The sequence below is a fragment of the Lactuca virosa genome, chromosome 2, assembly GCF_052849685.1.
Source record: "Lactuca virosa cultivar CGN04683 chromosome 2, Lactuca_virosa_CGN04683_v6, whole genome shotgun sequence".
Lineage (NCBI taxonomy): Eukaryota > Viridiplantae > Streptophyta > Magnoliopsida > Asterales > Asteraceae > Lactuca > Lactuca virosa.
Genome location: NC_136427.1, coordinates 226,636,787 through 226,648,715, shown reverse-complemented (window position 1 = coordinate 226,648,715; position 11,929 = coordinate 226,636,787). Strand labels below are relative to the sequence as shown.

At 31.7% G+C, this 11,929-nt stretch overlaps 1 protein-coding gene across 1 annotated transcript; it reads right to left on the bottom strand.

Annotated features, from left to right (window-relative positions):
- Window positions 1-2,941: 2,941 nt before the first annotated feature.
- On the bottom strand, window positions 2,942-6,891 carry LOC145160323 (floral homeotic protein APETALA 2-like). Its single transcript, XM_079079467.1, has 10 exons — window positions 5,836-6,891; window positions 5,619-5,644; window positions 5,126-5,156; window positions 4,934-5,021; window positions 4,548-4,693; window positions 4,251-4,295; window positions 4,052-4,143; window positions 3,741-3,907; window positions 3,431-3,646; window positions 2,942-3,342 (listed from the first exon to the last, which is right to left on the bottom strand). The coding sequence occupies exons 1-10, from the start codon at window positions 6,441-6,443 to the stop codon at window positions 3,214-3,216; spliced, it is 1,548 nt and encodes a 515-aa protein (XP_078935593.1). The 5' UTR covers window positions 6,444-6,891; the 3' UTR covers window positions 2,942-3,213.
- Between the last annotated feature and the right edge of the window lie 5,038 nt (window positions 6,892-11,929).

Sequence of the window (11,929 nt, the reverse complement as noted above, 5' to 3'; positions counted from 1 at the left end):
TCAATTAAAGCTTTGAGCTTTTAGGAATTGGATGTTGATAGAATGGCACTAAGTCATATATTACTAGAGATAGTGAAATGTTTCTAGATGTTCACCACTGTCTATATCAATCTATGACGAGTCTTGTGCAAGTGTGATACCGAAAGATCTATATACCCAAGAGTTATTATAGAATGATATTGCTAGATAATATATGATCGTAAAGGGCCACACTAACAAAAACTTGATGTAACTATATTATTTATAAGAATTTGATTCTTGATAAATAAATATAATTCTTGTAATTAACTAGAATTTATTTATTTCATGCGAATGTTAAGTATTAAGACATATCATAATATATCATAAGGTATGATTTATTATGTCATGTACATCTTTTTGGACCAAAATAGGTTTTTGTCTTATATGGATTTATATGTTTTATAAGTTATAAAAATTAGAAGAGTTTTTATAGAAAAACTAGCTTCTTCTTTTTATAAAATATTCAGTGAGACCATAAAGAATAAGGAAGACTTGATTTTGATTAATTTATTCAACACATCATGCTCTTAGAAAGCATGACTAGTTGATTTGATAAAGAATGGGTTTAAAGTGCTAAGACCCATGGGATAAAGACTTAAAGTAAGGACTTAAAAGAACTAGTTTTCTCCCTTCTTTCATAATCTAAAACCATGAAATTTATGACTTATCCTCTCCATATTCTCTCTAGTTTTGTTTCTTAAGGAGTTAAGATCAAAGCAAGAAGAAGTTGATACTTGCATCTCTCTATAAGTCATTACTTGGGTTTTGACTTAAAGCTTAAGAGCCTTCTTATTATTACAAGAAGGACTAGCATCCATTTCAAGTTGACAAATTGTTGGTGGATACTTCTAGAGAGCTTATTCTTTGGAGCTTAAAGTCATCTTCATCAACTTCCTAGCAAAATGAATCAAAGTCTTCAAATGTTGTTTTACTTTCCTTTCAATGGTTGTTTTAATCTTTCTAAGTCTTGCAAAATGATCTTTTGGTGGGAATAAAACTAGTTTTATTTTATTCAAAGCTTAAGTCTTTCGTTACTATGTTTATGTTTTTTAAACAATTTTTAAATAAAAACCTAACAATAAATGGTGTGCAAGGGTCCATGTTGGCGAAGAAAGTGACAGATGTTGTTGGTTGTTGTTTGTAGGGTATTTGAATGTGTAGGAACAATTTGATCTTTTATGTCTAGAAGCCAAAAGCTCATGAGTTATTTGATTGGGTGGCGTCTAAAGACGCATAGAACAATTATAGTCTTAATTGGATCGAGTTATGTGTTAAAAGTCCTATTTACACAGTAAGCAATATGTAATCGCTTGTTTTTTTCTAGCTTCTTGTTAGAGTTGTTTTTATGAATATTACGTTGTTATAAAAAATGTATTTGACTTAGAATTGATGACTTTAATTGATGGTGAGAGAGATAACTTGCACATAAATTGACTTTAATTGATGGGTAGATAGAATTTTTTTTTGAACGACAAATACAAATATATACTAAACTACTCTTAAATTATTTCACCTATGTTCACAGTGAGACTTGAACCCTCCACCTCAATGAGAAAGGGCAACACCGAATACCGCTGGGCTAGAAATAAATCGACTTTAGTTGATGGCTAGATAGATAAAATGCACATAAATTGACTTTAATTGATGTCTAGATGGATACATTTATAAGATACACATAGATGACTATAATAAAAACCATAACCATATTTTGTAGGGGTGGAATTGGTACGGTACCAAGTTTTTTTTCTCCAAACCGTGTACCGTACCAACTATAGTTGGCATAAGAGTTTAATTACTAGTACCGTACCAAGTACACTTGGTACCAACTAATTTGGCTGCCAACAAATTTGGTTGGTACATATTGGTATTTGGTATATACCAAAATTTTTAACTAATATATACCTATACGTGAATATGAGTTGAATTTGTGGGCAATTGGTCGTTGCTTCACTTGCTTGTGTTAGTATTTTATCTTTTGGAAACGACTAAAAGTATTAAAAGAGGCCCACCTCTAGCAAGTTGCCTGAGGAAGCAAATGGAAACAATACAAGGAATGGGAAGTTAGTATTCCTTTTGAGTTTTAGCGTCATGTGTTTTTGTATCACCGATTTCGTGCTCTTCAAAAAATAAGTATCAAGAAATCTGTTAATCAATGTGTTAGTTTATAAATTCCAAGACTTTTTATTTTTTATTCTAATTAAAACATGCAAATATGAGAACTAATATTTCTTTATCTTTATTAATTGATATATATATATATATATATATATATATATATATATATATATATATATATATATATATATGAATTGGTTGGTACTGTATAATCATGGTTTTCAAAATTTCATACCGTTACCGTACCAATACTACTTAATTGGCATGGTATTACCAGCCAAACATATTGGTTACCAAACAACTTGGTTACCGATTTTATTTGTTTGGTTGGTAACATGTTAGTTGGTTCTCCGTGGTACATATTTGTCAGCCCTAATATTTTGTGTACACGTCTCCCTCATTAATAAATGCATGAGAGCTAGCCCAACATGTCCAAATTAATGATACCTAATTTTGTAATACATTGTGGTCGAAAAATCGTTTCGATCTGTCGACATATAGTTCTATTTTGTTGACGAATATATTCGTGTCTTTTTTTACAAGCGTCGTTATTTACAAAAAATAAAAAAATAATAAATAAATAAATAATAATAAAAAGTTTAGCTTTCGTGCGTAATAATCCATCCAATTTATATTAATATTTTTAACTCAAAATTTTGAAATGTTTCTTATACACCATTGCTTGAATAGTTTTACGTTTATTAATTACTTCTTGTAAATACCATGCCAAAACAATGAAATTCCAACGTAAAATATAAAAAATGAAAGTTACTTTGTTACACCAACCATTTTCAAACAAAAACAATAAAAAGAAATAGAATTTTGTTGTTGCCTTTGTCTTGCATATATAACTCGATAACCCTAGCTAAGCATGTCAACTATGAATAGTCATTAGTCAACGTCTTCGATTATACTAAATTTTTTTAACACAAAATCGACCTTCATTTCATGGCCAAAGAACATAGGATTAAAAAAACATCATGTGGAGATGGAGATGCATTTGTTAACACAGAAAAAGTTGTGTTCTTTTGTCCTGACTAGGTTTCTTCGTGCAGCCAATTCCATCGTCCGAGGATTTTATGGTGGTTGTCGGAAGTGAAATCTGTGCTGGGGGAATCCTGATGATGCTGCAGCACTATTTGCATACATTTGATGTGGAGATGGATTACTTCCTCCGCCGTGTGCGGTGCTGCTCGTAAACTGCATCTGCAACGATAAATATATTTCCGGCGTTATCATTACCGACAACTGTGTGTGTGTGTGTGTGTGAGAGAGAGAGAGAGAGGAGACGCACTTGATGATTAGTCAGTGAGTTGAAAGAAGTAGGGTTGAACGTATGAAGCATAGTCGGGTTACCGGGTCGAATAAAATGCCCGTATCCACGCCCTTCATTGTAACCCATAAATGATCCGGTTGGAGATTGAAGATGCGTCTGACTAAGTAGCTGGAATGTTTCAGTTTCATTGTACCCTTCTCTTCTCCCTCCATCAAACCAACCCGACCCGGATGCCTTTTAAATATATAATAAAAAAAGATGGTAAAGAAAAAGTAAACATGGCTTAGCTGAAAAAAAAATTCTAATGTCTGTATAAATTACAACATACCGGAGGTCTACTAAATCCAAATTGTATGGAGTTAGATGGAATTTGGTGATAATCTCTAAATTCTATGTTCCTTGGCTTATTTGAGGCTGAACCCCCTCCTAAGCTCAAATCAAGATTATGATCTGATGAAGTCTCGTTGATGATCTTATCGTTATTGTTCGTGCATTCTAAAAAAACGATAATAATTATATAAAGAGATAGATCATATATAGTTCTTAATTTGAAGCGTTTTACATAAAACGTTTATTTTCCTTTGATAATCTTAAAGAAAACCTTGCATTTATAATATTATATGAACATAAATATATTACCAGTGGAGTTAAGCTCGTTTTCATATGTACTGGAATCAAAATTTGTAACAGCATCCTTCCCATTGCATTTAATTGCAGCTTTATCATAAGCCCTAGATATGACGAATATTAGCAGTCTAGCAGATGATTAGATTTTAACTGAAGTCCCTTGAGTATTAAAATGTGACAGTTTAAGTCCCTCAAGAAGACACACATTTACCTGGCAGCTTCAACTTCAGTGTCAAACAGACCCAGATACACATACCTGTTTTAAAGAATAAATAAAAAACCAAATTTGTCGTATGACATTATTAATTGAACGAACCCAAAAATGGCAAAAAGAAAAATAGATCCAAAGTGTCTTGTGACTTGATTGTGTTATAGATAGTTCTACCCCTATAGCTAGCTACCTCCTTCCAAAAAAGAAAACAAGAACATTTCTCTTTTTCTTTTAAAGTAACAATGATAAATGATAATTAATCATTACGAGTGTTTATGAAGAAGACAGAATACCTACTTTTTGCCCAAGAATTGGCCCATTCGAGCTTCCCATCGGCCACATTTGTGCAATGTAACACCTCGGTATTTTGAACTGCCTCGAGGGAAACCAGTACTTTGTCTTCGAAGTACATGCACAAACTCTTCCTTTGTTAAATTGCTCGTCTGTTGTTACAAAAAAGAAAAACGTATCATAGATCGAAACCAAAAACAAAAAACAGCATGTGTAGTAGGTTTTGTGTACGTAGGTTTAGGAGACTATTTGTGTTGTCTTGAGAAAGAACAACAAATGAAAAGGTCTTTCAAGATAACGCTGCAAGAATACTATTCAAGATAAGGTGAAATCTAATTTACAAAGGGACTCTCTCTCTCTCTCTCCCAAACACGCACTGAAAACACACACACCTGTTTTAGGTCGTCTTCATAGTCTTGAAGAATGAAGTTTATGTCAGCCTCCACACCCCGAAACTTGATGGCTGCCCTATCATAAGCACTGCAGCCGTAGGGTTATCCTCCATTGCATTATTATATTTTTTTTTTCATATTTGATCAATTATTGATTAATAAAACGAAATTTAAGTTTTGTTTTGTGCTAACCGTGCAGCTGCATGTGCTGTATCAAATCCACCTATGTTCCAGTGAAAAAATAATAATTAAAAATCAATACAAAATATATATAAAATCTTGGAAAGTTAGGTTATCCGTTATACCCATCACTAATCATTATAGTGGTACTAATCATTATAGTGGTGGGTGTCACCTCATCACCATGTTCAACCACTAAACTTATGGGATACCCACCACTATATTCTTTTTATTTTTTATTTTTAAATTAAAAAATTTAATTAATTAAAATGTAGAGAGAGGTAGAGAGACATGGAGAGAGAAAAAAAATTATTGGATGTCGTTGTCCGTTCTCCCTACCACATTTGACCATAAATTTTTCCACCACTAGCCACCATTAAGAGTATGGGCTGGTGTTCATATTTTTTGTTCGTGGTCACATAGACCACGAACATGCTCCTTATCAGTATACCATAAGGCCTTATAAGATGATTTAATTGAAATAGATAAAGAAATTATAGCATACCAAGATACACCTGTTTCCCACAATCCCTGAATCATGAAAAAAAAAGTTTAATTAGTTCAAAAAAATTGTTGAAATAAAAGATCATAGATTTTTTTTCATTTGTAAAGAAAGAAAAAAGTATTGAAAATAGGGTTTATAAATAATTAGAAAAGATGCATTGGGAACAGAAAAAATTAAGTAAATTATGGGTAAGTTGATGATGATGCAGCAAATTAACCATATGTGTGATTCCCATCGGCCGGTTCGCCGGTAAAAGGTGACACCACGGTATTGAGAACTTCTAGACCGGGGTCCACGGCGGCTTTTCTTGAGTGGCTGAGGAGCATCGGTGACCTTCCCGGAAAATCCATTGTTCCCACCGGCAACACCACCACTGAAACATGAAGGCTCCGATGACTGGTGGGAGAATTTAACCCCAAACCAGTTAGACGTAGGGTAAGTAGTGGGCAACGACGTCGTCTCTCTACCTACTCCGACGAAGGTGGTAGACCCTACTTCAGAGTCATCCAAAGGGAAGAACTGATGAGTGACCGGTGGATTGTAGTCCCAGGATGAGTTGTCGGCCATAGAGAACCCGAATAACCTGCTATCGCCGGTGGTTGTGAGTTTCTGTAAACCACCGGCGTCGGAATCCTCATCGACGTCGGAACCGTCGTCCTGATCGACAACTATGATCGATGAGCTGGAATTAGACACGGATCCTCCAACCCTTTTACCCTTGATATTATTATATTCCTCCTCCCCTACCACCGGCGCTGAAGAATACCCCTCACCATCGTCTTCGTCTCTCCTTCTCGGATCGGGAGACCCGTTTAGATCCCACATTACTTCTCTTTTTCAAAGTCAATACCCAATAACCCAAACCACTTGCAACAACAACGTCCTTCTTCGAGTCTTATAATTTCTATCTAGCCATTTGATGATGAAATGCGAATTGTAAGATTGGTTAGTTTCCAGTTAAGATATATATATACAGGTATGCGTATTTGAAGGGTAGGTAGATGTCTGTCTGTGGGTTGCGTGGGGGGGGGGGGGGGGGGGGGGGATGGTTGAGGGATATTTTTTAGGCTGTGTTGGTGGATCTTTTATCTGTAGAAAATTTCTCTGCACAGTATTTACGAGGCTACTTGCTCTAGCTCTTAGCCCAACCAGCATCTCTCTCTCTAGCCTATTAGAAATCTACCTGCTTGGGCTTGTGTGTTTATGTAGAGAGAGAGAGTGTGTGTGAGAGAGAAAACGATCTCTTTCTTGCACAGCTCTCGGACGTTAATCAAATCGAAAACAGAAGGTAAAGTGGGGGTGCTATATTGGAACAACAATAATATTAAATATATAATAACACCGGAGATAATGTTTTTACAATATGAGTATATGACATATCATGTTTGAAATATTATCTACTCATCTAGGTAATAGATTGTAATGAACAGTTAAAAAATTGCGTTTGGAACTTATAAAAAATATATTTATATTGATTTTTTCAAAAAGTATAATAATGATTTCAAATTTTATGTACTTAATTGGAAAAGTAAAAATGAAAACAAATATTAATATAATTTCTTTAACTAAAACATGATTTAGATAATTAATATTGTTGTAATAAACTAAAAATACCAATGAGATTGCTATGAAACTGATAAGTGAAATATCAAAACAAGATCGATTAAATATACATTATTATCTTCAGTGTATATATATATATATATATATATATATATATATATATATATATATATATATATATATATATATGAAGAGCAGGGCGAGGACAAAGATAGCAATTAATTAATTTCCTTATATAGAAATGGTTAATTTGACCCTTATTTGTCCACACTCATTTCATTCATTCATTCAATATTTCAACATCATTGCTCCTCGCCTTACCGCTTACCCTTTCCGGGGGTACCATATCTACCTTCCCCATCATCTTGTATTGACATTTAAGACTCAGTATTCTTCATATATATATATATATATATATATATATATATATATATATATATATATATATATATATATATATATATATATATATATATATTTGAGGTTCATTTGAAAACATGTTAATTTTATTAGACCGTGAGACCAAATCTAATGCAAAATAAAAAGAAAAATCCAAAAATTCTATTTTTAATTATTATTTTCGTTACTTTAATTACCTAAAAAAAATAAAAATAATAAAAAAAAATTACCTTTTTTTTTGTAAAATACTAATAAAATATTACACTGTAAATACATGTAAATATTCTAATGTGATTTTTAGAATGTTAGAATATTCTATTATATTTGTCAGATATGTAAAATATTCTAATATTCTAGTAGAATATGTAAAAAAATGTATTTATTTTTTTTTGGAAAATATAAATGACGAAAATAATATTTGAAAAAAAAATTCGAAAATTTTCAATTATTTTGCATTTTAAAAATATTTTTTTTATCTACAAAATGAGTGGGTAGATCAAATATTTTTTATCTACAATATTTTTGGAAAATATAAAATATTACACTAACTTTTTTGAAATCAATAGATCAAAAATCAACAATTAATGTATTGAGTTGTATCCTATTAAATTGGATGGATATATACCGGATATCAAAACTCATTAAATTTACTTATTTTTTGTTTTTTCAGTTTTAAAACCTTATTTTTTATCGAAAAACAAAAAAAACTAAAAATACCAAAATTTAATTGTTATTATATAAATTTTTTTATGTTTGTTTTACATGTCTATATTGGTGATGTGCACAATGCATATTTGTGTTTGTACATTCACTACAAAAAATATGTTATTTAGTGGCATACAAAAAGTGTCACTAAAAACCCAAAAAGTGCCACTAAAAGCTTCTCATGGAATCAACGTCACAAATAATAAATATCACTAGAAATGCTCTCACTAAAACCCTTTAGTGACACTTTTTGCTTTTGTCGCTGCAGTTTTTAGACTTTTAGTGACACATTTGTATTTGCCACAATAGAAGAAAAGTTTTTTGTGGCACATATTTTGTGCCACTGAATACTCATTTGATTAAAAAAATCATGTTACTTTTGGTTACACATTTTAAAATTTTAGTGGCACTTTTTTTATCTGTCACAATATAAAACATTATTTTGTGCAAATACACATTAGATTCTATAATTTAAACTACTTATATTTACATAATTTTTATCTATAATCTAAAATAAATTAAATAATTAAATTGCAACACATGCAATATAATAAATATTTCATTCCATAAGACAGAAACAAACTAAATTTTTTTTTCAATCCAACCATTCCATTCCTTCCATGATTTCATCATAACAAACTGCTAGATATTTAATAATCATTTGTTTGACTTTGACTAAACCATAGTGGTCACTATCAAGTCCATCTTTTGTAGCTTTGAAGTCCTGTTCAGCTTGAACTTCTTCCTTTATTGTCTACCATTAACTACCTATAAATCCAGCTCATGTAAGTAAGAACAAAAGGGTGTTTATTTGGATTGGAAACTATAGTAACTACATTAAGTTGAGAATCATATAGTATAATTAGAGCAGCTTACATTGTGATAGTGTAAATGATTTTGATGACCTCCAAGTTCATCATCTCTCCTATGAATGTTACTCTCGGGCATTGTCTTTGTAATAGACTGAAAAAAAAAAACAAATCTAATGAGATAAAGTTATAATAATATAACAGAAATGAATTAGACAGAAAGATTATATGAAATAAGGAAAAGATGTAAGCTTTACCTTGAAAACAATTGGTTCATTTATTTCCATTCCATATGCCATCCACACCATTACAATGACTTAATTACTTAACGGGTTATGACACTATCTTGTTAAAAAATTTATTCCATTTTTACCCTTGTAAGTTATGCAAGATTTAAACTTCCTTTCTTATGACCAGATAATATATTAAGGGTATCTAAATAAATGTATTATTCGATCACTCTAAGTTAGTTATTCAAGGTTTTCACACACTGCCTTATTGATAAAAACATTGTATTGTAAAGATTTATTCTATTTTTATGTTTTACCCTTGTATGTTATGCAATATGTAAACTTCCTTCATGTGTTAAGCAAGATAGATTAGTGGACTCTAAGGTGGTGTTTGGTATTTTGGAATTAGGGAAGGAATGCAATAATTCATACATAGAAATATAGGCTCTAGGTGTGCATGTTTATTGTGACTTGAAGTCACATTAGTCAGATTTTTAGAGTGTTGGGTAAAATTTGAATACAAATATGATTATCTGATTATTTAAGGTCAAAAACTCAAAATAATCAGATTTGAATAGTTGCAAAAACAAACTAATTATTAAGATAAATGTAAAAATACCTAACACTCACATTAAATACCTGAACAAAATTACAAAATCTTTTCTTTGGAACAAAATATCTTATTGCCTCATAAATAAAGATTCAAACACTTGTTTAATAGCAATAACGATACATAATCAAAAGTGGGATTAATTACCTGAAGGAGACATACACTTGAATGCAAAAAGTGTATGATAACATATGTATTTTTTTATAAGAGGGAAGACCATTGAGCTCAAAGATGTTTAACAGATCAAAAAATTGCATTCAAAAAAGAAAATGTTATAGAATAATCAAGTTCTTGACATTAAGAAAAGAGAAAAGGTTCAAAATAACATAAGCCAACGATTACTTTCTTTATCATTTTAATTGTATAATCATTAGGTACCTGAGATAGGACTTTTGCACACTCTGCCATGGTTGACAATTCTCTTTTCTGATATGCAGTATCAAACCTAGATAACAATTGTTCTCCAATTCTGTACAAACATTCATGTGATATCCTCATTTTCACGGCCAGAAAAGACCGATTTGTTTATGCTTTGTTTTATAAAATCAGAGTAATCCTTTTATTAAAAGAGTTGCGGAATTTGTTCCCAAAACAAAATATGATAAGAATTTATCAAAACATTTCTTAAAGAAATGTATTTTCATTAAATAACAAAATCTTGGGATGTCATTTTCCGATACAGACCAAAAGCATAAACAGTACTAAATAGACCTTACAACAGTTATTTACAACTACTAGTCTATATCCAAAATATCTTGATAAGTCATCCAACTTATGCACTGGTGTCACTACCTGTAATACAAAAAAAAACTGAGTGGGTCAGGCTTGGGGGCCTGGTGAGCATATAGAGTTTTCAACCCACAATAATATAATTATTATATTCAATCATCAAACAATCAACCCAATTACTCATCCCCATTATTTCATTTAATTCTTAAGAATTTACCCTAAGAATCAATCATCCTTCACTCATTCATTCTTAAGGATTAACCTAAGGAATTTGCACAAAGTTCATTGCTGCCCGAGGTTCATACTGTTGGGTTTTGAGCATTCTAACACTTCCTAAGTGTACATGCAACCCTATTAAACCTTGGATCTATGTTTGTCTAAGATACATGCAAAATATTATTTTCCAAGGTTTATAACCTATCTAGCATGGCATGGGGTACTTTTAACCATAAAAGAACTAGATGAATTACATACCTTTTGTTGATTGTTGATTCCTTGGAGTTTGAGAGCCAAGCACCAATAATGTGAATGCCTCAAATGGAAATCACAAATCACCACAAACTTGGAAAATGTATGAGAGAGTATACTAACTCTTGATTTTGGCCACCACACTTACACACACATTAGTGTCTTTTTTCATGCAACATAAGTTTGTTTATATAGTGTACATGGTTAGGGTGAAACCCTAATAACCCATGTCTTTTCCTCTTCCAAGGATCCATGGGTAAAAGCTCCATGGATCATCCATGGATTTCCATGTAAGCTTAGCCCATCCCCAAATGAGTGTTAGCCCACACTATATAAATATAATAGCCCATGATTTAATTAGTCTTCCTTTTAATCACTAAATTAATTCATAATTAATTCAAGATCAAAACTAATTAGGTAACATGACTTTATATTAATATATTATAACTTATAATATATTAATAAATCGTAAGTATACAACTCTCATAAAATTATCCATAACTAGTTCGGGTGAAGTGCAACCCAAATGGACCATGCCGGGTCGGGTCAAGTATATACCAAATAAGTTATGGACTTAGACATCTTATCCAACAGACTCCCACTTGGATAAGTCTAATAACTGTATTTGCCTATATTACTTCAGGAACCAACCGACAATCGTAGCTCTCGAAAACTCTTGTGAACTATGAAGCGCCATTTTAGATAAGTGATCATATAATCCTCTGCTCTCATGATATCAGCCGGACAAATACATGGAACAATGTCTTACTTATTGTCTAGCAGTTGTTTCTCGATTTC

Coding starts and splice junctions, on each gene's coding strand:
- LOC145160323 (XM_079079467.1), bottom strand. CDS start 6,443: ATGTGGGATCTAAACGGGTCTCCCGATCCGAGAAGGAGAGACGAAGAC. Junction 3,908..4,051: donor AAACGAGCTTAACTCCACTG/GTAATATATTTA, acceptor TCGTTTTTTTAG/AATGCACGAACAATAACGAT. Junction 3,343..3,430: donor ACTCACTGACTAATCATCAA/GTGCGTCTCCTC, acceptor TTATCGTTGCAG/ATGCAGTTTACGAGCAGCAC.